Below are 25338 nucleotides of genomic sequence, written 5' to 3'. Positions count from 1 at the left end.
ACTCTCATTTTAAATGTCAGGATCAACTTGCCTAGCCCCAGGCTCCTGTGCTTCTCATAGGGCAACACAGGATTGGATTATGGATGGATGGATGGATTTCCTCCCCCTCCCCTTCCCTCGCTGTCTGGACCAAAGTAGCTCAGTGGCAGCATTCACATTTTATGCCCATAGGGTTGACAGTTTAAGCCGACACCAGGGTAACGTATTTCTAGTGACAGTCTCTCCTAGGATCTCTCCTTGCCCTGCAGAGCTGTATGGTCCATTGGTTGTAGCTTGGGGGATTCACCCTCACCCTGTCCTTAGGTGAGATTTTAGATTTAGTTGGTGATTATGATGATTATTGTATTTTACTTATTTTCAGAAGTGGTGAGAGCATCAGGAGCTGGGTGGAAAATACACACATAGCAGTGATGATGAACTGGTACTGAGGCTGCTTCATCCAGTGTAAGGTAATGGAAGTGCTGTGAACTACATGTTTGTACTGACCCTCCTGGTTCAGTGTGCTGATGTTGGTTCATGTGATGCTCTTGTTTAGTGTTCATTATTGTAGTAAGTTATGGATTGTCTTCCAAATAAGCATTAACCCCATAAATACAATGACATCCATTGTATTTTATTTGTGCTACTGCCAAACTATTGTGTTCAGCGTAGTAGAGGATCACAAATTGTATAGATTAGTTATAATTTTTTGACTCTGAGAGATTGCCCCTGAACTGAAGATTTGTCAGTTGGTATAGCAATAATACTCTATGACCAGATATGCATCACTGTGGCAAAAAGGGTTAAAGAAGGTTCAGTCTTTGTTGAATAGCACAGCAAGGCTTATCTTTGCTCAGTCAAGACCCTTTAGTACTATCTCATTTCTAACTGAGTTGCACCAGCTGCCAGTAAAAGCTGCAATAGAATTAAACTTTGTCTCATGATTTTCAAGATTCTTGTGTTTGGCAAACCAAAGTATCCTTCTGTATTGGTAAAAGTTCCATCAGTTTGCCCAAGTGTGATGTTGCAGTAGGATCTTTTGTACCTTGAGGAGCTAGGACCTCTTTGTGTCTCATCTTTCTCCAGTTGAAGTAAAAACAGTATAGTAGTAGTAGTAGTATAGTAGTAGTAGTAGCTGAGTGTGATATTAAAACTTTGTGGTAGGTGGGGGTGCTCACCATCCATTCAATGTAGTGCTGCTTTGGGTGTCTACCCTTTCCTCTCTTTCTTCCTTCCCCTTATGTCTTTCTCACCTTCACTCTTTCCTCTTCCTTCTGCCTGTGGGTGACTCAACACTGAGTGACAAGCCAAACTGTTTCCTGTACACCAGAAAACCATTTACTATGCTGGGTGGTAACCATATAACCAAATTATGGCGCCCGGTGGTTCAGTGGGTAATTAAGGCACTCCATTTGGATTGAGCCTGTGTAGATTTACATCCATTGGTGGTTGGGGTTTATTGCTCACATAATGCCACTCAGGGATGAGTGAGGCTGGTCACTCTCATCTTAAATGTCAGGACCAGTTTGCCTAGCCCCAGACTTCTATGCTTCTCATGGGGCAGCTTAGGTTTGGATGATGGATTGATGGATGGATAGATGGATACTAAAACTGAGAGTGTGAAAAGTTACCTACCTGTGGTGACTCCTAGGATGCATGGTAGAGCTGCCTGGTTCAACAAATGTCCCTCAGTCTCCTCTCTATCCCCTCAAAGGAGAACAGTGGGCTGCAGAGTAGCTTCATTCTGCAGTCCACCAGGTTCACATTTCAGATGAACCAGGGGCTACTGCTGCCATTACTACCGTTCTACTACTATTACTACTACTGCTACTACTAACACTACAAATACTGCAACTCTGTTTGGCTGTTTTTCTATGTGGCCCTTATCACTCTAGTAGACTCCCATTATCCTAGAGACAGTTGGCTTCTGCTGAATCATTTAAGGGGCATCCAGAAGCCTTTCTCATTTGGGAAGTTACAATCCTCAGAGGTGCTGTGATGGATGATTATAGATAGGACTTAGGTGCTGCCATTTCTTCTGATGAAATCTGTAGTGTATAAGAGTGACATTACTGTTGAGTGCTAGTGAATTCCATAGGAAGAACTGGTGCTTTTGAAAAATGGAAGATTAGATTACCACTGCTACCACTATCGGTACTATAACAGTACAGGTTTTATTATTATTGTTGCTGTTATTGATGGCAGTTCTTGTTCCAGGTCCACAACTGATGTCAGTGAACTAGAAGCATCAGCAGTGCAGATATGGAAGACCTGCCAGAATAATAAAGGACTTGCTGTTGGCAAGAATGAACTCTCATTCTGTGTTGTTACAATACAGTTTCACCAGTACAGGCATTGCCTTTTTAAGTGTTGCTTGGTAATATTATTCAGTGTAAGAAATATTGTAACATCATTTTATGAGTGGCAGGTGTACAGTTGGTGTAATCTGCTCCTGGTAGTCTCAAAATTAACATTCTGTTCTTTTGAAAATGAGATGCACATAATGTGGAGGATAGGGTTCGGGTGGTGAGTTGGAGAAGGGGTGGAATCGTAAAGTGTTAACCTCGTCACTACAAAGGAGCAAGATTAACCATGGAGGACATCATCTGGAGTGAGACTAGTAATAGTTGTAGCCCCAGATTCATGTGAAATGTGGATATGGTGGACTACAGGCTGAAGTTGCCCTCCTCCTGCAGCTCACCATCCTCCTTTTGGGAGACAATGGAGCTTAAGGATGTTACTGTAACAGGGGTGCTTCATCACCCAGTTATATCAGTGCCACCAGATGAAGGCCCCCCTCTCCAGCACCAGATGGACACCGGAAGTGGTACAATGGAGGTAACCAAGGAAGAACCACATGTGAAGTCTGAGTGTGAGGTGGATGAAGAAGTAGTTATCAGTGAGGAAGACAGATTTGAGGACTCAGCCACTCTCGCAACTGAAACTGGGAAATATGAATGTTCTGAATGTGGTCAGGTGTTTACTACTGGGATCCTGTTCATTCAACATTCAGATGGTCATTCAAGGGAGAGGGGTTTCAAGTGTGAGGAATGTGGTAAGTTGTTTGGGCGTAAAGCCAACCTCATTAGACACTTAACCGTTCATTATGGAGTGGAGTACATGAACGATGAGTATGTTTCACAGATTAGTCAAAAATATATTCAGCATTCTGTGGCAAATTCTGGGGAGGAATTCAAGTGCAGTGAGTGTGGTAAAGAGTTCAGTCAAAAAATCAACCTCCTTCGGCACACACTGATTCATTCGGTAACTAAGAATTACAAATGTAGTGAGTGTGGCAAAGAATTTTTAGAGAAATGCCAGCTCACTCATCACATAGAAACTCATTTAGGGCTGAAGAAATTTGGTTGTGATGTATGTGGGAAGGTATTTAACCAGAAATGGTCACTCAGTCAGCATAAGCATATTCACTCAGGACTGAAGAAGTACAAATGTGAGGAATGTGGTAAGCTGTTTAGGTATAAAAACAGTCTCACTAATCACACTCGGATTCACTTAGGAATTAGTAAATATGAGTGTGATGAGTGTGGTAAACAGTTTTTCCAGAGAAATCATCTAATTCAGCACTTAGTTATTCATCCAGGATTGAAGAAGCTCACTTGTGAAGAATGTGGTGAACAATTTCAACTCAAACTGGACCTCAGCAGGCACTTTAAAATTCATTCAGAAGTGAAGAAATACAAATGTAATGAATGTGGTGAATTGTTTCCTTTTAAAAGTGCCCTCAGCCGGCACTTTGTTAAACACACTGGAGAAAAGAAGCACAGATGTGATGTGTGTGGTAAACAGTATGCCCAAAAGAGCAATCTAACTGAACACTTACTAATACATTCAGGAGTGCGGAGGTTCAAGTGCGGTGAATGTGGAAAAGACTTTCTCTCCAGAAGTGTCCTTACCCAGCACATATCGATTCATTCTGGAGTGAAAAATTGTAAGTGTAACGAATGCGGGAAAATGTTTAGGCGGAACGTTGACCTCATGCGGCACACTCTCATTCATTCAGGGGTGAAGAACTTTGAGTGTGATGAATGTGGGAAATTTTTCAGAAATAAAGCAGACCTTAAAAAGCACCTCCCAAGACATTCAAAAGAGAAGAAGTTTAAGTGTGATGGGTGTGGTAAAATGTATAAAAGTAAACAGACTCTCGCTAGGCACAGTGTAATGCATCAAGAAGCCAAAAGCCTTTAAGAATCCTGTACCATTTTTACTCTAACTTGGCCTAATATTCCCATTCCTCTATCTTGAATGCTTGAGTCATAGGAATAGTTTAGCACTGGAATATGGTGCTGTGCATAAAGAAGTGCTATGAAAATATGTAGAGCCCTAGTACTATCTTTTTCTGCCTTTGAGCTGGGTGAAATTAGCTTCAAAAGGACAAAAATCTGGGCCACGGTGAAGTAAAAACCAGTCGTAGTAGTAGTTGTATTAAAACTGAGTGTGAGGATGTGGACAAACCATTGATTTTTTATGATAATTTTGAGGAACATGATGATGGTAGAATGACTGACGTTTCTGTAATGTTGTTATTCTAAAGTGTAAAATGTTAAGACAATGCCTGACCCTCGTACTGTGTTGTTAAGTACTGGTACACTCTGTAATGTGGGGTGCAAGCTAAACACATCCAACAAATAAAAGTTTTCCCGAAATAACAGTAAAAAAAATTGGGGGGTTCCTTTTACCTGCGTGGTAGGGTTTTCAGTTTGGTATTGTGTGTTCTTAGCTAGGCTTTTGTTCCATTTGGCAGTTATTTATTATAAATGGCATCCAGGTGGTGCTGGAGAGGGATGCCTTCATGTCATGGCACCAATATAACTGGGCAGCTGCACTGCTTGGTTATACAAACTTCCCTCAGCTTACTCCTTATCCCCCAAATGGTGCATGGTGGGCTGCAGAGGGGCAACTTCAACCTGCAGTCCATCAGGTTCATATTTCATATGAAGGACTAGGGCTACTGCTACTACTAGTACAGTATTATGTGTAGGTGTAATGAATATAATTTGTGCTCACAAGAGTACTTTTGCCACATAAATGGTCATAAACCTAGATCAGGTATGATTACACTGCAGTAAATGTATGATGCATTGTAGAAAAATACTGTATTACAATTACCGGTAGTCTCTGACTGATGCATCACTACCTTCATATTTGAAAGTTGAGCAATACAGGTTATACTCCTTTTACTCTAACTTAGCTCAGATTTTTGTCCTTTTGCTGTTTAATCTATGTACCTCAGTTGTAGAAAAAGACTGCTTCAGCTCCACATCCTTTCCATAGCACTTCCTTATGACTGGTATTATATTTTAGTGTTAATCTATTGTTAAAACTAAGCATTCAAGATGGAGATGGCAGTTTTAGGGCATTAGAATAAAATCCATATAGTAAATTTTCCTGAGTATTAAGTTCCTTTATCTGTTCACATGAGGTTTGCTGCAAGAGTGGACCTTCTTTTGGGGAGAATCTGTTCAATCATTCATCATCCAGTTCAGTGGTGCCCCATAAGGAGTGTAATCTTTATCTATTTATTTATTCTCACTCCCCTTAAACTCATCCTTGGTCTCCCCCTCCACCTTAGTCACATACACTCTTCTAGTCAGTCTCTCATTTTCCATCCTCTCCACATGGCCAGACCATCTCATAGTATTTCCCTTAACACTTTCACTCACATCCACATCAGCACCACAATGCACCTTTACTTCCTCATTTGTCTGTCTCTCTGTCCATGTAACTAGCCAGAATTTACCTTTCCTTACACTGACCAAGTTTGTATCAGAAGGGGAATGCATGTAGTCAGCATTTAACCCTTTGAATCCCATGATGTACAGTATTCTTGTCAGGTTAGGTGACTTTCTCGAACATTCTCTTCAGATATATATTTGATGTGCTGCAGATTAATTTTCTTCTGTATATTTGCTGCAACACACATGAATTTTCTCCCATATAACTGCTGTACGACACCTCAATTTTTTCCAATTTATTTGCTGTCCTACACATTAATTTTCTCCTGTATATTACTGTATGACTAACATCTACAGAGTCTGCATATACTGTATAATGTATAAATGAATACTAACAAGCCATATTCAGAAATAAAACAGATTAATACTTTACCACATGGGTGCACATCTTCCAATTACCTATACAGTATCCTACTGCAGTGGGCCTTTCACATAGTATTTATGTTTCACAGATTACCACGGATAATGAGTATTTTTTTGTTTCTACCTGTGAAGTACATAAAGACTTGTTATAGCACACATAACATCATTCTAATGACGTTACCACGGAGAGCAAAACTTGCTACCAAATCCTCCCAACACACACCATGCTTTTGGCGTAATTTCATTCCTTACCAGTGTTACATTTGGATAATTTTGCTTAACTTAGGATAGGTTAGGTTAGAATGGAATGTGTTATGTTAGGGTAGATCAGATTCAGTTTAGCAAGTTAGGACTGGGAATTCGCCTGATAGGTATTCAAGAGCTTTCAAAGGCAATCCTAGGTGGGTAAAATGAGAGTGGGGGGATCTGGAGGGCAACCCCTCCCCCAGTTAAGCTCAGTTAAGATAAGTTAGGGTAGGTCATATTGTTAGGTTTCCTACAGCTTTGAATGTTAGAAACACTGACGAGTTCCGTCAGCAAGAGCGTTGGTAATCAACACATCCTGTTGGTAAATGCTGCTGTAGACGAACTGGTGGCTTCCTTATATACCAAAAAATAGGTGTTTTGTTTTCCTACACACTTTTTGTAATATAAAATAAACAGGTAACTCTGTCAAATACTCTACTACAATTTCTTTCCTGAAAATCATAAGATTATTAAAAAAAAAATGAGTTAAATCTTTGATTTTTTTTGGTCAAATTTTGTTACTTGCATAGTATGTAACCATTTCTGCTAAAAGGAAAAATAAAAACCTTCCCAATATAGCTGCCCAGGAGGGGTGTAAGAACTCATTTCTTATTCAAATTCTGCCTTGAACACATTGTACAGTCAGTCCCTTCTAAGAAATGCATTGAGAATTTACTGAAAGGATCTCTGTCACAGAAAACTTAGCAATGAAAATTCCTGCAGTGAGTAAACTTAAGTCTGGAAAAAAAAAAAAAAAGAAGTACAAACTGAAATAAAAAAAAGGTATTTTACTGAATTACATGGTCTCATTACATTGTTTATTTATGCTTTACCAGTGCTCTGACATTTCACCTTTTTGTATATCTGATCACAGTTTCTCATATAAACATATAAAACATAGGCATCCATTAGTTCAAAAAATAATATGGTAATCTCTGTTTACACCTGGTCTGCTAAGCAATTATGGTACAAAGTTTGTGTACAGTAATGTGCTAACATATATAATTTCTCTTGAAAAAGCACTTTATATCACATTTTGTGTGTGTGTGGCTGATGCTGGGCATATTACAGTCCACCTACATGCCACACTCCATATCACCATGCTGATACTAATTCCTTTGCCATTCATACTGAATAGGCTATATGCTAGGGCTGTTTCACTCTGAGCTAATGTGATTGTACTGTAATAGCTGGGAAGTTTATATGACATGCTGGTTGGCCTTATGGAAGATCTGTAAAATTTATTATAATTCAAGTCATCAGACCAATCCCTGCTCAAGCCTCAGATCAAACTCTAGTTCTTTCATACAGCTCATGACTATTCTAACCACACCTGACCACCACCACCTCCCCCATATCTAAAACATGGGCTCTGTTTCCCATGTACCCAATTGGCTCAAAGATGTAAGATCACATATGTTGCCTCCAAATCGTGACAGTAATATGGTAACAGCTAATCCAGTATTACCCCTTTCGAGGTGTACGAACACATGACTAGGCCAACATGGTCCAGTAAATTAAAGGGTAGAAGACTAGTCTACTTCCTGTTATATCATTATACAATAAACTCCCAGTCATCTCTTGGGGGTCAAACCTGTGCATGTTAGTACAGGTCTGCCACTTCAACTAAGGCATTCTGACAACTATACTCTTTTCACTTTTCCTTGGCCCATATATTTGTTCTTTTGCAGTTTGTGTATGATGTTGATCTTTATGATACTGTGTTCAAGCACAGGTTTTTCATCATGACCTAACCCTCAACACCACTAACAACTTTGCTTATAATCAGATAAAATCTGTTCATCATCTCAAGGCCCAACTAAAGGTACTCTAACAGCCACTGTAATGATACAGGCAAGTCCCGGTTAATAAGCAATTGCTTAAGAGAAGTCGCTAATATGAGGTCTTGGAATTTGATAGATAGATAGGAATTTAGTGGTAGGTGGTGGCGACCATCATCCAATCACCTGATGTAGTGCTGCCTACTTCTTCCTTAGCCTTTATCATTCTTTTTCTGTGCCTGCCCTCCTCTCTTCCAATTTCTCCCATCTTTCCTGTCACTACTTATTGCTTTTCTTTCCATTACAGGTGGCTTTACATTGAGTGACAAGCCAAATGGTTTCCTGTAAGCCAAGAAACCATTTACAACGCTGGGTGGTAACCATATAACCAAACCATACGTGCTCCCTACGTGTCAAGTGGGTTGGTGGAGGGTTAGTGCCCCTCCCTGTAAAACAAATAACTCAGAGTCAAATGGCCACCCCGTACGGGATTATGGCATCTGGCAATAGATAGATAGATAGATAGTCATGTGGATCAGTGGCAGGAAATGATATAACTATGGCTCTACATCCATTCCATAAAATTCTACTTGACTGGCCTGATTAGTGGTAACTGCTTGGTATAGCTCACCCTTCAGGATGCAGAGGGGGCAATGTAAGGCCAAATAAAAGTAAAAAGAGTATCGACAACCCTAAAACACAGTACAGTACAGGTATTGCCTCATCATTCTTGGGAGCAGTGCAAAGGTAGACAGAGAAAAACACTAAACATCATGAAGAGGTAGGTGGCACACAGTATGAAAATGATTAAAGGTATTTATCCCATCAGTACTGACAACAAGAGGTGAGGGAGGACATAGCAGCAGTTCTTGCAGAAATATGAGATGAGATGTCACAGGATGAGAACAACACTCTCCAAGTCATCCTGCCAGAACCAGCAGAGACACTGTTGCTAGTGGATGACGGCGAGGCAATTGACCTGCCAATCAAAAGGAAACTTCAGCTCCAGGTACCTGTGGAATAGTTAGAAGCCCTAAAAGCAAAACCTGAGAATGGAAAGAAAAAAAAAAAATGTTCCAGGTACCTGAGGCACTGTTAGAAGCCCAAAAGCAAAACCTAAGTATGGTATTATCAGTTGTTTCACCTTAACTTGGCCCAGATTTTTGTCCTTATGCAGATTATTTCACATAACTTAGTGGCAGAGCAAGACAACACTGAGGTTCTGCACCCTTTCTACTGCACTTCTTCATGACTTACATTTATTCTAGCTATAATCACTTCTCAAAACTTTGTCTTCAAGATGGAGATACGGGACTTTTTGGACAATTTTGAGTGAAATGAGTAAACAATAGTACAAACTGCAGCAGTTAAAGACATAAGAACGTAAATACAGGGTTCTATATTTATTAAATGAACCTTACCATGCACAACTTTTCCAGAAATCATGGCAATGGAAAAAGAAGTTATTCCCATCTAGGGGGTGGTAAACGAGTTTGAAAAGCACTGAGTAGCAGTAGCAATAGTAGCTGTAGCCCCAGGTTCATCTGAAATGGAAACCCGGTGGACTGCAGGCTGAAGTTGCCCTCCTCCTGCAGTCCACTATCCTTCTTTCAGGAGAATAGGGAGGAAGTTGAGAAACACTTGTACTGTATTGGCTATATCAGTACCACCACATGAGGGTGTCCCTCTCCAGCCAGGCATTATGGAGAAAGGGAAATACACTACAATATCCTCAGTATTACTTACATTATAGGGGAGGTGCAGCTGTCTCATCACTCATCATTGCTGCAAGGATAATTAGACTGAGCTCAATATCACATGGCAAAGAGAAAAGAAAGTATATACAGTACCTCCTCTTTCAAATATCTGGAAATAAACAGTTATTCCCTATATTATATACAATGCCCTGTGAGATTTTATTTTTTTAGAAATGTCAGCGGATTATTCTAGGGCTAATATTGTGCATAAACATGCTATATTACCACGGTTTCAATTCCTATCTGTTACAGAGCTACAATTACTGATGATATAGGTTAATTATGAGGGAGACTATTTTTTGCCCATAAGTTCACCAATAACTGCAAAACATGTTATGGCTGGGAACAGATCCCAGGCTGATCTAGCATGTCTTACTCAAAATTAGCCCTTGAATAACCTAAAATTTCTCAAAATTCTCATAGGACACGCCATAAGTGCATTGTTTTCAACTAACACTGCCAACGTTTAGAAATTATTTGGAAAGAACTGCAATAATAAAGGGCATTTAACCTTCTCTATTCTTAAAATACTGTACTGTACCTTGTACTAGTATGGGAAAGGATTTTTTTTTATAAAACTGGGTACTGTACAGGTAAATGAAACTGTTCATAGATTATGAGAATTTGTAGAGGAATCTGAAAGAAAATCAGTGCTGGGGGAGAGTTAGGTTCTGACTGTTACTGTACTTACTTGAAGTGATGGTAGGCAAATGCATCCCTATACCGGCGTCCCTCACAGGTCCGTCGAGCACCAGGTGGTGGTATTTCCTGTACTCGAGGATGGTTGACATAATGATCGTCTTCACCATGGTCTTCTGCAGGAGCCTCTACTGGCATATTAATGTTTCTAACCATACAGATGTTGTGCAGCAAGGCACAAACCGTTATGATCCGACATACTTTCGATGGCGGAGTGGCTGTGATTTCATGCTGCAGCACCTGAAATCGAAGCCTCAGCTGGCTGATTCCCCTCTCAGCAACAGTTCGTGTTTTCTTGTGTGCCCTGAAATAAACATTTATTTTTATGGCACAGGTAAAGTTGAATGCCATCACACTGCTAAAGTACATCTGCCACACAGCAGTAGCAGTAGTTGTAGCCCTGTTTCATACGAATGTGAACCTAGTGGACAGCAGGCTAAAGTCGCCCTTACCCTGCAGCCCACTACCTTTCTTTCAGGGGATAGGGAGGGAGTTGAGGGAGATTCGTATAACTGGACAGATCCACCGCCCAGTTATATTAGCACCACCACATGAAGGTGTCCCTCTCCAGCACCTTTTCCACACAAAGTCTAGCATATAATACAGAAAACACAGTACTCTCCTCTAGTTTGCTACCATACCTACTGTAGCTATTTGTTCTATCTATCCATCTACAGCCAGATGCCTCAATCCCATAAGGGGTGGTCATGAACAAATCACCTCCAAGTCATCCTGTCTCCTGCCATTTTACTGCCCTCCCCACCACTTACATCCCCCCCTCCTCTCATACACCTGTCACTCAATGTAATGTCACCTGAAATGGAAAGATGGAAAAGTGAGTTATAAGAAAAGAAAAGGAGGCAGACACAGAAAGAGAATGATAAAGGTTAAGGAAGAAGTTGGCAGCATTATATCAAGTTGCGCTGCCTACTTTTTCCTTAACCTTTATCATGCTGCCTACTTCTTCCTTCACCTTCAGCATGCCGCCTACTTCTTCCTTAACCTTTATCATTCTTTTTACATGCTTGTATTTGTTACAATAAATTGGCTCAAGGCAAGTTGTAAGTAATGCTAAATCTTTATTTCGAAGATTTAAGAGCAGTTAGGCTCAGAGGTGAAAATAACATAGCCATATTCAAAGGGTTAAGCTATCTTTTCTCATGAAATAATATTTTAAGTACGGTATGGCAGGATTAAACTGAGGTGCTATACTCTTTTCACCTTAACTTGGCCCTGATGTTCATCCTGTTGCAGCTTATTTCACATACCTCACTGGCAGAAAAATGACAATGCTATTGCTCTAAATTTTTTCCATAGCACTTTTTCATGACTAGCATCATATTTTATTAATTTACTGTTTCAACTCATCATTCAAGATGGAATATGACAATTATAGGCCAAGTTAGAGTTATATATAAAAAAAAAAAAAAAAGAGTATAGCACACATTTTCAACCTTGAGTTTAATTACAGTAGCCACAGGGAATTTTGTAAACTATAGTACTTGTACCAGTACCCATATCAGTTCCTAGTGCAAAGGCTAATTTAGGAAAAACTGAACTCCTTATTGAAGCAGCTACATAAGTGTGGTAATATACATACCGCATCATAATTGGGATAAAATTATCAGTTCTGTTGTCAGTTTGGCCAAAAACACAATTACAAGATTCTGATCCGTTTTTTCAGTATTTTAGACTTTTTTTTTTTTGCATTTTCTATCTATCTATCTATTGCCAGACACCTTAATCCCTTATACGGGGTGGCCACAAACAAATCACCTCCACGTCATCCTGTCCCCCGCCATTTCACTGCCCTGTTCCCAATTCACACCTCCCTCTCTCATATACCTCTCCACTCCACTCCTCCATCTCATCCTTGGCCTTCCCCTCCCTCTCTCCCTCTCAACCTCACTCCCATACACTCTCCTTGTCAGTCTCTCACTCTCCATCTGCTCCACATGGCATTATCATCACAAGTTATTTTCATTTTACTCTTGAAGGTTAGGTTAGGTTAGGTTAGTTTGGATTACCTTCATGAGTAAAAAAAAAAAAAAAAAAAAATAGAAGAAAATGCCACAGAAAAGTGTCTTAGAAGTCTAAAATACCTAAAAAAAAGTAATAATAATAAAAGAGATCAAAATCTCATATTTGTCTTTTGGGCTGAAACTATAATCTTACTAAATTACTGTGCTACTTGAAAGGAGCATGTGGAGTGACATGGAGGGACAGGTTGACGAATGAAGAAGTGAAAGAACATTGTGGGGTGCATGTGGATGTGGTTGAGAAGATAAAGAGAAATACACTGAGGTGGTTCGGAAATGTGGAGAGAATGGAGAATGAGACTAACAGGGTGTATGTACGTGAGGTGGAGTGAGGGAGATGAAGGGAAAGACCGAGGATGAGGTGGAGGGATGGAGTTGAGAGGTATATGAGGGAGGGGGGAGTGAGTTGGGGGGAGGGTGGTCAAATGGTGGGTGACAGAGCGACTTGGAGGCATTTTGTCTGCAGCCACCCTTTGCGGGATTAGGGCATCGGGCTATAGATAGATATCCCAGCTTGTTATTACAACTGTGGATAATGTTTACCACTCCACTCAGCTTCCCATGAAATATCGCAGTTCCTTTCCATCAGCATTAAGAAACACTGAAATGTAGGAAATGTTAAATTATCATCTGTTCTACCAAGTTTAGCTTACTGCCCTTCCAGCAACTTACATGTTGTAGTGGGACTGTGGACCTGGCTGTGGTCTGGCATAGGGAGTAAGAAGCCACTTTTTGCTGGGATATTCACCATCTCCCAGCACGTGGCATCCAGGTGGAACTCTGCCCTCTTCAAATAGTATATTCAGTCCACTATTACTCAGAATCCGAGCATCACGGACGGATCCTGGCCACCTTGCAACGATGTCAAGGATTCTGTACTTTGCATCGAAAACTAACTGCACATTGATGGTGTGCTGGTATCTCCTGTTCAAGTATTCTCCTACATGGTCCTCAGGCGCAGAAATTCTTATATGTGCTCCATCTATGACTCCAACCACTCCTGGGAATGCAGCGATCTTCATAAATTCAGTTTTTTTCCTCTGGGTGTCTTCAGGAGAGATAGGAAATTTAATGAAGAGTCTGAGAATACTGTTTGATGACAAGGCATTAATGGTTTCTGTAATGGCCTCACTTACAGTCTGCTGTGAAACTATTCCGAAGAAGTCACCACAAAACAGCATATTCCCGGTAGCCAGGTATTGCAGTGTGATTAGTACCTTGACTTCAGGGGTGAGTGTCTTGTTCCTCGCATTTGGTCCTGTTAACGCCCTTCGAACCAGATTAGTCACCAGAATAATACCAGCTCGGTCCAAGCAGTATCTCCTGACAAGATCTTCATCACTGAGTCCATTGAGAATATAACTTTGTCCCTCATGAATTCGTCTTTGCGCGGCAGCGGCAGCCATGTTTAGTGTTGTGATGACGAACAAGGTCACGTGTGTTGTCTTCAATTTCAACGGGATAAATATTTACCAGAAGCCACAACTGAAATTCAAGTGTTTGAAGTGCTTTATGTTTATACATCACAATTTGCTGACAATTTTCTTTTATAATTCTTCCGTTGCAAATTAACTCCTTCCTCCCCATGAGGTCAATAATTTCCGATCACAGAGGGGTCATTTACGAAGTGTCATAGAGAAATTGTTAGTAAATGATGAGATGTTGACAGAAAACTCTTCAAAATGCTTGGTGTGTCTTCTGCTAACTATAGTTCTTTATCTTTCCAACGGCATACTTCTATTTCCCTCTCAGATTTCTCCTCTCTTAATGGGCCTGCTCAGTGATTATCTCTTGATACATATAGTTCTTCCTTCTTTTCTGTAACACTTTTCTCCTCTTTACCACATAACTCACACATTGTATATTTTCCTTTGTGTCTCTTCCGGTCATTGAGATACTTTAGTACCATTAACCCATAAAACGACCCCAAAGACTCGAGGACCTTAAAGACTAATAAATCATTATATTAATTAAGAGCATGAAACCATTAGGAACCTTAAGACCATGGAACCATGAGAACCCCCCAAACCGTAAAATGAAACCATGAGAATCTCCAAAGAATAGCTAGCCTATGACCTAAAAAATAATGAATTCACTAGAAACCCGAAGACCATGGAACAATGACAGCCCCAAAGACCGTGAAACCGTGAGGACCTTGAAAACCATGAGGACCCCAAAGACCACATGTGAAATCATGAGGATCTCAGACACAATGAGAAACCTGAAGGTCATGCACACCAAAAATTGCCATGAAAACCTTAAAGATCATGAAACTATGAAAACTCCAAAGGCCCTGGGGACCATAAAGATAATGAAATAACGAGAACCTCAAAGACCACGAAGACAAGACGACCTCAAAAAATCACGAAACTACCCAGGGCGCTGACAAGTGGGGCACCATTTTACATACAATTCCTCCTTAGTGACCACAAGTACATAAATACATGTGTTTATTCTCTATTCATACTTGAGGAGGTTTAAACCTGGTCGAAACTATTGTAACTCCTCAATAAACATTTACGCATAAGGACTGTTTAAAGGACCCCGCCAAAATTCAAGCGCCGCCCACAGAATATGACGTCACAACCAAGCCTTTAGCCATATTTACAAACTATCTTTGGCTCATTTGCTTATTTGTACGTTCGTCGTTAGTCATATAGCCACCAAACAATGCATAATCAAGCCAGTGTGAATATCAAAGTGAAAAACTGTGAACAATAAAGCAATATCTGGTAATGCCAAGGAGACATGTAAAGTTGGTTAAGATTCTTTATAATTTTCACTTGTTTATGATGAGGAATCAATGTTTCAGAGTTGACAATTTAGCGATTTTTTTTGCTAGATTTAAGGATGTTTCTTTTGATTTAGCAAGTTATCATTGCCAAATTGCAAGTAATCTAACAGTATTTTAGAAGTGTTTGCAATTTTAGCAATGCTTCAGAGATGTTGCAATTTCCCCAGCGAGTTAATGTAACTTTCTATGTATTTTACACTCCAGCGATTTCTAGAGAGCAATTTACGCTACATTTGTGAAGCTGGATTTGGTAACTGCAATGTTTTGATTGGGGCAGGTTAATATTACAGACACACCTCACCTGAATATCCAATGATGTGTAATAAAGCAGCCTCAATTTGCCGTTAAACGTGGATGGCACAACTCTGTCATGTGAGTCTCATTAGCTAGTTTTTAATTCTGAGTTTTAAATTAGCTGTCAAAATGAGGAAAGGACTTGGATTTTTTGTTGAGCTTGGGTGTTCATGTTTTTCTTGTATTTGTGACTGTAATAGCGTTTGAACAAGTGCAGTGGTATTACCCTCGAAGCTGATAGTAGTAATTAATGTTATTGCAGTAACTGCAACCATTTAAGATTGTGGGAAGTGTTAGGGAGATTTACATCAGTGAATTATCAACAAACCTCATACGTATGATGAAGTATTTATAGTTTTAGCCAGGCCATAAGCATACTAATTATAAACTCAGTGGATTTATGTGCCAGTTCACTCTGTAACGTATAGGACTTTTATTTCAGGTTGGTAAATGGTGAGCCGAGGGGAGTGGACACCATAAATATGAGTTGGCAGAGAGTTGTGTGAGAGGAGCTGTGAACTGCTGACCCCACTTGATAGGGTAATGGTTGTGGCTGCCCCTCATGGCCCGGTGTGCAGTTAGGTACCTTTTTTTTGCATTTTGTTGTTTCAGTTGATTTTCTGTGGTCATTTTTATCAAAACTGTCTTATTTTGGGCTTAATTATTTTTCACTGCAGTCACACCAGTCGGTTATTTTAGTGTTCTGTGACATTATCTCCTCAAATTATGGGGGATTTTCTCTATGACATTTCCATCACAAATGCATGTTTATGGTAGTTTCATGAAGGTGGTTTGGCCATGTGGAGAGGATGGAGAGCAAGAGACTAATAAAGAGAATGTATGAGTAAGGTTAAGGTGGGGAGAGGAAGACCGAAGATGAGATGGAGGTATGGAGTGGAGAGGTAGGCTATATGAGAGAAAGGGGTGTGAACTGGGGGAGGGCAGCAAAATGGCGGGGGATAGGGTGTCGTGGAGACGACTTATTGTGGTCACCTCTTATGGGATTAAGGTGTTGGGGCTATAGATAGATGGATGCAATTTCTCAGTTTGCCATGAAGAGGGGGAAAAATAGGGTATTTCCAACTGAACCATCAAAAACCATTCAAAACATGAAAACCATTAGAAAAAATGAAAGTCAAAACACAAATAAGGGGATGAGTTAATGTAATCATTTACTTTGCTGGGTGGTAATCATATAACCAAATTATTGCACCTGGTGGTTTAGTGGGTAATAAAGTTGCTCCAGTCGGATTGAGCCTGTGCAGGTTTCCATATCTAAGGGGTGGTTGGGGTTTATTGCTCAAGTAATGCCACTCAGGGATGAGTGTGGCTGGTCAATCCCATCTTCAGTGTCAGGACCAGCTTGCCTAACCCCGGACTCCTAATGCTCCTCATGGGGCAATGCAGGATTAGATGATGATGTTAATGTTAAAAAAGTAGTTTCATTCTGTACAATGTTTCAAAGTTCAAAGTGTTTCAGTGTTTCAGAGATGCTGGTCTAATGGCAACTCTCATTTCAGATCCACAGATGCAGTCAGTGAAGCAGAAACATCAACAGGGAACAGCCTTGGTAATGAAGAACTCACTAGAATGAGATCACCCCATATACCAGTACATTTGTCCAGAAGAATGTTCCAGCTTAACTTTTGAGCACATCGTACATAGACAGCTTCTTTAGTAGTTTCATCCCTACATGTCAACAGGTGTGTTGGCGGAGGGTTAGTGCCCCCTCCCTGTAAAACAACCAGCTCAGAGACAAACGGCCACCCCTTACGGGATCATGGCATCTGGCTATAGATGGATAGAGATTATTCTTTGTCAGTATCCTTAAGAAAATTGAATTCTGCAATGTGTTTTTTTTTATATAGTACAGAAACATAGAACAGCTGTGGCATCCTTGAAATCAGTGTTTTTCTGCAAGTTTGGTACACTCGATCAGAAACTATCTTTACAGTCTTCATCTTTACAATTTGAAACATTAGACAAAACGTACGAAAATATTCTGTAAAAACTACCGATACTCAGTGCTGTATATGGCTAGTAATTTTATCAGTACAGCATGAAGAAAGAACCGTATGCAACATGAAAAGTAAACAGTTCATTCAGAAATCTTCACCTAAAGGAAGAAATGTGAAAAACAACAGCGCTTAATGTGAAACCATTGAATACCTGTGTTAAAATAGTTTTTTGATCGAGTGACCATGCAGTTCATTTGTAGCTACCCTGTCCAGGAGTAAGGTACCTGACTATAAATGGGTAGATAGTTTGTAGTGTGCTGTAAATAGATTGTTTGTTTCGTGCTGAAAATAGGTAGATAGTTTGCTCTGTGCTGAAAATAGATAGTTGGTTCTGTGCTTAAAATGGATAGTTTGTTCTGTGTTTAAAATGGATAGTTTATTCTGTTTAAAATGGATAGTTTGTTCTGTGCTGAAAATAGATACTGTAGATAGTTTGTTCTGTGCTGAAGATGGTGTTCTGTGATGAAAGTTGATACTGTAGTTTGTTGTGCTGAAAATAGATAGATAGTTTGTTCTGTGCTGAAAAGATAGTTTGTTTAGTGCCGAAAATAGTTTGGTCTGTGATGAACCTAGATGGGCAGTGCCTATAATGACTGTTGATAGCTTTAGTATTGGTTCATTACAGTACAAGTGGAAACATTTATAATTTGAGGGTGGTGTTGGTCCATGGTCTTTGTAATGGTAGATAACTGACTATCAGTGAATTGGAGCAGATTCACCATAGTAGGCACAAATTCCTTCAGCAGAGTACAGTATCTGGTACATCATATCTGTGTTTTTGTTGCTCTCTCCCAACAGTTTTTATTTAGGATAAGATATACTTTACAGATTGGAAAGGTCTGATATTGTACAGCCTTCATTAACTTCTCCACTACTATAGCATTTCCAAAGCTTAATGAAATATTGTAGTCTGATGTTATCTAGGTCAGGATGAAAAAGATGTCATAATACTGAAGGAGTTTACAGGATCAGCAGTGGTGAAATGGAGGAGGCTGTGGGAGAATCAGATGCAGAGTCAGAGTGCAGAATGAGTGAGGTAATATTCATCCATGAAAATGAGAGTTCACAAGAAAGAGCCACCATCGTAGGAGAGAGACCCCAAGATTCTGATGATGGTGAACTACCTGTATTTAATTGTGAGAAGTCCCAAGATTCTGAGAATGATGAAATGTTTACTTGTGAGAAGTCCCCAGATTCCAAGGGTGGTGAACTGTTTACTTTTGAGAAGTCTGGAGATTCTGAAGATTGTGAAATTCTTACCTGTGAGGTTGACCCTGTCCATTGTTCACCAATTGATTCACGGGAGAAGAAGTTCAGGTGTAATGAGTGTGGCAAATCATTTGGGTATAAAAACCATCTCAATGAACACTTGCTGATCCATTCTGGGGAAAGGAAGTTCAGCTGCGAGATATGTGGTAAAGCATTTAGGCTGAGAAGCACCCTTAACAGGCACACGCTAATTCATTCAGGGGAGAAGAAGTTTAAGTGTGACATATGCGGCAAGCATTTTATGCAGAGAAGTACCCTTACCCACCACTTAGTAATTCATTCAGGAGTGAGGAATTTCAAGTGTGAGGAGTGTGGTAAGATGTTCAAGCAGAAAAGTACTCTCACCCAACACTTACAAACTCATTCCGCTGTGAAAAGGTTCAGCTGTGATGAATGTGGGAAGTTATTTAAGCAGAAAGGCCACCTTGTTGAGCACCAGATTAAACATTCTGGAGTGAAGAAGTTCAAGTGTGATGTATGTGACAAACTATTCGCTAAAAAAAGCAACCTTACCCAGCACTCAGTAATTCATTCAGACATTAAGAAGTTCAAATGTGATGAATGTGGTAAAATGTTCAACCTCAAAAGCCACCTCAACGATCATTTGCTAATACATTCCGGTGTAAAAAAGTTCAAATGTGAGGAATGTGGGAAACTATTTACACTGAAAACTACCCTCTCTAGACACTTGCTCATTCATACAGGTGTAAAGAAGTTCAAGTGTGATGAATGTGGTAATGTGTTTAGGCAAAAAAGTGCTCTTGTCCAGCACTTCCTAATTCATGCTGGAGTGAAGAAATTCAAGTGTGAGGAATGTGGTAAACATTTTACACAGAAAAGTACCCTCAACCAACACTTAATATCTCATACAGGAGTGAAGAATTTCAAGTGTGAGGAATGTGGGAAATTATTTACACAGAAAAGCCATCTTACTGAGCATTTACTAAGATATTCTGGAGAGAAGAAGTTCAAACACCATGCATAAGAAAGGTTAACAGTTCCAAAAGCATCTGCAAATTTGTTGGGGGTGTGAGAGGTTTGGTGGTGCTGTCACATTGCAACTAGTGTACAAATTCTCAAGTCTGGAATCCCGGGGCCCAGGGGCTTTTTAGGAAATGGGAAATTTTTAGATGCAGACTAACGTCATTAATGAGAAAGTCATGTAATAAATTCTCTGCATTACCATGAAGTGTAAATACAATGCAGTACAGTACTGGTACTTTGTGTTAGTAGTTTACATGAGCTAATACATGTCCATATACAAAAAAATCTTCAGATCTGTAGTGATTGTGAGAGAACAGGTGGCAGCAACAGCCTCTTGTCGATTGAAGTATTATATACCTTGGAAATTGGATTTTTGGATTTGAGAGTCTGTACTGTTCTGTATTAGGGAAGACTCTGCTCCTGATCCAAATAATAATGGGAAATTGTGAGAGGGGATAATACTTTCCGGTGTATGGTTTTACTGCAGTATGTAATAACCTCTTGAAGGAATAATCATGAGGTGACCCCAAGTTTTATGGAGTGTAGTACTGTGCTGTGTGTGCTAAGGTGGATCTCAGTATTTATTTATTTATCTTGGAGTTAAGACCAGATGTTATGGATGTGGAAGATTATGCACTGGAAAAATAATGATTAGGTCAGAATAATTTGTTGCAGAGTCAGAGAAGTTTATCATGGTAGTTTTTGTGACAATAATAACAGCATCCAGTTTAGAAATATACCCTTGTGCTTATTTGGTAAAGAATCAAAATAAGGCATACAGCTAAACATTTTCTACTGACTGGTGCATAACTGATTCATAGCCTAATAAATACTCTGGTAACTCAAATGTGTGTCAGTGATTGAACTTTCCCATTCAGATATACATTATAGTAAGCTCCCTTATAACTGAAATAATTAATGTCTGGACTCTGCAGTCTTGGGGTAATAATTAACTCCCTCACCCACCTGCACTGCCTAACGTAAATGGCCTTTTTCCCCAAACTTTCCTCCTTCCTCTCAGTTATTCAAATTGCTAATGCTATAGATGACCATACCTGACTTTTATCCCTGCCTCTGAATGACTCCTTTTGTACTTTCTTGGTAAAAATGGTAACAGTTAATACTATCTATCTATCTGTCTGTTGCCAGACGCCTTAATCCTGTAAGGGTGGCCACAAACAAATCGCCCCCATGTCACCCTGTTCCCCGGCATTTCAATGCCCTGCTCCCAGCTCACACCCCTCTCTCTTATAGCCTATACCTCTCCACTCCATCTCTCCATCTCCTCCTCAGCCTTCTCCTCCCTCCCCCCCCTCCACCTTACTTACATACACTCTTCTCATCAGTCTCTCACTCTCCATCCTCTCCATGTGGCCAAACCACCTCACACAGCTAATACCAATTGACTTAAATGGTGTAGAGGTCCCACAGCAAAAGCTACTGTAGTCTAGTATATTTAAGCATAGATGTCTGGCTTACTTCCCTTGCTGGTGTTACATGATCAAAAACCCTTCAGTCACCTTGGGCATCAAATTTATAGACCACTCCACTTTAACTGCTAGATCACCAGGCACCTTCTTGCCAGGAGATAAAGAATATAGTTTGGACAGCCTGCATAAGAATAATTTAGGTACAAAAAAGGTCGGAGGCAAGGTGGTGGCATTACAGGGGAAGTGTTGAAAAACTGAGCTCTCTTCTTACCCCAAGCCTAAGCAGTTAAAGAGGGATACTAGGGCCAGAGTCACTAATGAACTTGATTAATTTCCTCTTGTAGCCATTATGTTTTGTTTTGTGAAGGAATGACAAGGCTGGGAAATGCAGAACGTTTCCATGTTTTCTGTTTGTATTGGGGAAAAAAAAAAAAAAAACAAGGAAGGGGCTCAGAACCTTCTTGTGTTATTAGTATGTCTTGCAAAAACAGATTCAAGACATGGCAAACGTTCCTGTGTGATTAGTATGTCTTGCAAAAAACCTTTTTATGTGATTAGTATGTCATGCAAAAACAGATTCAAGATATGGCAGGGAGTTGATCATAAATATATGTAACAGTCCCACACTTGTACCAGAAGCCGTGGGATCCACTGCAGGGCCAGAAGTAGAGTACACCAGTGGAACCTAAACCACACTGTTGATCCCTGCTTCACCCCAAAGGACTGTGAGGACCATGATGACTCGGGGGGGGTTGGCTGTCTGTGAGGTTAATCATTTCTCCCATCCAACAGATCCAAAGAGGTGGAGAGGGAGGTGCTGGGCCAGATATGTGAGGAACTTGCAAGGTAGGTAAGTATGGTGTGGCCAGGATAGAGGATTGATGGAGGAGGAGGGGCCAGTGTGAGAGTATGTGAAAATACAGATATACTGTAGTACTGTAGGTATGGGGCAAGTGACTTAGTGTATGGTATAGTGAACTTGTTTTTATCTAAGGGAAATGGGCCACTTCCACCACTTTAAAACTATTGTTGCATGAAATTTGATGAGCCATACAGTAGTTATGAGGTAGCAATGAGTCTCCTCGGTTACCAGTCAAATCAAACTTCCAATCAGACTTTACTTGATCATCATCTGAACTGGAAGGGATTAGAGGTCTTGGTCAGGTTAAACACATTATAGGGATAGAAGCCAGAGCAACAAGGTTAACAGGGACAGAGATGATGACCCCACAAGCTGGAAGTACTGTAAGCTGGGTTCTATCTGCCAGGTGGAAAGGGACCCAGTTTATCGACCTACCATTTCCTTGGTTGAGTGAGTGTGGTCTAGCAACACCATATGCTTGGGCTTACCAGGGCATATGCATCACATACCTTGCAAAGCCAGGATCATGTTGTGGGCGTCAGTGTGAGCACGGGATGCCTTGGACCATGTGGAGGTCTCATGTTGACTGTTGGGGGCAACTACAGGGAACCAGTGTAATGGAATCCCGGTCAGGACAACATGATTAATTTGTTAAGTTTCAGTTTAGTTATTACACCAGGTGAGCATGTGATGCCTCTGTATCATATCAGGTATGGGTATGCCTTGTTGGTTTCCTGATGACTGACTTGTTGGATGGCTCTGTTTTGTGTTGGTTGTAGGTGTGGCTTGGTGGTCTCAATGCAATATGCTGGGATGATAAGATATTTGGGGGCATGGTGCACATGTAACAAAGTCACCTCCTATGCTAAAGTTCCATCCATCCATCCATTGCCAGACGCCATGTATCCCAAATGGGGTGGCCAATGGCTTAGAGTTAATTGTTTTACAGGGAGGGGCACTAATCCTCCACCAACCCCACTTGACGTAGGGATGCCAACGGCATCTGGTGTTCCCAGGCGGTCACCCATCCAAGTACTAACCAGACCCAACGTTGCTTAACTTCGCTGATCGGATGGGAAGCGGTGTACTCAACGTGGCATGGCCAGTTATGAGTGAGAATTAGAATAAGTTTCAGTTAAAACTTTGGCAAATTATTGAGGGACTGAATAGCCTTCCTTCAATGATATGCTTCTCCAGGGTATATTATGGGTATACAATATTACTACTTTCTTTGGCTACTTTTAGTCTTCAGTCAGTAGCCTATTTGGTGTTTTAAAGAAATGCTTACATGCAATAACTGCCGTAGCTGCCAACTGGCTGGCATTGCTAGCTACAATATTATCAACTCATTAGTGACAGCTCAAATCCTGGGATGGCCAACTGGCACTACTGGAAACAAGTGTTCAACTAATCTTTACGGGTTGGTAGGCAAAATGAGTATCTAAGGTAACACCAAGGGTTCAGATAACAATGGCAACTTGGATGGTGCAGCGGCCATTTATCCCAGGACTCTGAGGGGTATAACCCGCCACAGGCTCAAAGGTCCAAAGTTAGCGAAAAGAGCACCGCGGCTAAGCGCCTCAAGGCTTCTGCCCATCAGCTTTACCTCTACCTGCATGCCCAATCATCATAATTTTCGTCGTTAATATTAAATAACTGTGCGCAGAACCCTTCAATTAATGGACAAAATACATTACTGTAGCTATACCCTGTAACTTATCCTCCATGCGCTCCACATAATTTCAGTAATAAAGGCATAGGCACAAGGGAAACACTTCTTGGCCTTGAGCGAACCCAAAAGGATGGAGAACGTTCTGCTTGTGTTCTCGTTCGCTGCTTGTGGAAAGCGCTTAAACCTCAACGAGAACGCAGTCCAAAGGGGGGAAGTTCCTACGAATCGAAACCCTCCAGAACCCGCAACATGATCGTTACAGTTTCATCTACACAGTCTGGGATGCTAATGGTTTTACTTTACTGATATGTGAGTATCGGGACTATGTTATTGTTTTGTCATAAGTTTCTAGCGGTCGGGGTAGTAGTAGTAGTAGTAGTTGTTCCCTTGGCAGTCTGTCCGAACAGCCCCGAGTCGCTTAGGAAGGCCATGGCCGAGACCGGGCTTTCCCACAGAGCTCTCAAAGAGTGTATGTTGTGTTGTTGGGGTAGGTGATTGTGTGGAATGCAGTCTTCCACAATGTGCTTAATAGTATGGGGTGCTGTGTTGCATCCTGGACAGGCATCAGCGACGGAGTCATCCAGCCTCTCCTGGAGCGGTCGGGCTTAATGATTCACAGGCATTTACCTCATGTACAGTATATTAACGAGACAGGTGTTCTTTCGTTTTTGCATTGGTGAGTTCCAGTCTTTCAGCATTATTATTGGCGCAAACTAGACCAGTGATGTTAATTTAACCTTGATAATGGTGACAGCGCTATCCTTTGCTCCACGGAGGAAGAGATGAACCAGTTGCCTAGCAACAGTTACAGAAAATTTTAAGGGCTAATATATTTTTTCAGGGAATGCTGTAGAGACAGTATTGTATTCTTGTTGTGAGAGTCGAGGGTACATGTCCTGCAGTGGAATGGGGCTGCTTGTGTGTAGTGTTGAAAGTGTTCTTAATTCATTTTTGAGCTTTATTTCCATCACAGATTGCCTGTTTCTAGTTATTTAACAAACCTAAGCCAATATTTGTGTCACACACACACACACACACACACACACACACACAGTACTGTACTGTACTGTGAATATATATATATATATATATATATATATATATATATATATATATATATAAAACATTTCATTTAAAGGTTACCTAACCTAATTTAACCTAACCTTATCTTATGTAACCAAATGTGATAACTCCACCGTTACCACCTTGCCTTACTAGCTCCCAGATAATACAGTCAGGTCATCTAAGGTGTGGCTAATTGGTTCTGGACCGCGCCCATGCCATACAAATAACTAAACCTATGGGAAAAATGGAATTTGGTTCTAGACATTTGCCTGAAGTCCCCCTTTTCACCCCACTTTTCCCCATTTTTCCCTACTTTACACAGGCACATAATCA

At 40.6% G+C, this 25338-nt stretch overlaps 1 protein-coding gene and 1 non-coding gene across 2 annotated transcripts; one reads left to right on the top strand and one right to left on the bottom strand.

Annotated features, from left to right (window-relative positions):
* The first annotated feature begins 18661 nt into the window (after positions 1–18661).
* Positions 18662–20140, top strand: LOC145390764 (uncharacterized). The gene has a single exon (XM_080265563.1). The coding sequence runs from the start codon at positions 18706–18708 to the stop codon at positions 19975–19977; it is 1272 nt and encodes a 423-aa protein (XP_080121689.1). The 5' UTR covers positions 18662–18705; the 3' UTR covers positions 19978–20140.
* A 3119-nt stretch (positions 20141–23259) lies between these two features.
* On the bottom strand, positions 23260–23378 carry LOC145390827 (5S ribosomal RNA). The gene has a single exon (XR_013895739.1). It is a non-coding gene; the product is annotated as a 5S ribosomal RNA (ribosomal RNA).
* Positions 23379–25338: the final 1960 nt, after the last annotated feature.

Source organism: Coenobita brevimanus, chromosome 15, assembly GCF_032717465.1.
Source record: "Coenobita brevimanus isolate Jiangsu-jjx chromosome 15, ASM3271746v2, whole genome shotgun sequence".
In the NCBI taxonomy this organism is placed as follows: Eukaryota; Metazoa; Arthropoda; class Malacostraca; order Decapoda; family Coenobitidae; genus Coenobita; species Coenobita brevimanus.
The sequence above is the reverse complement of the archived record's forward strand: the minus strand, read 5'-3'. Positions and strand labels throughout refer to the sequence as shown.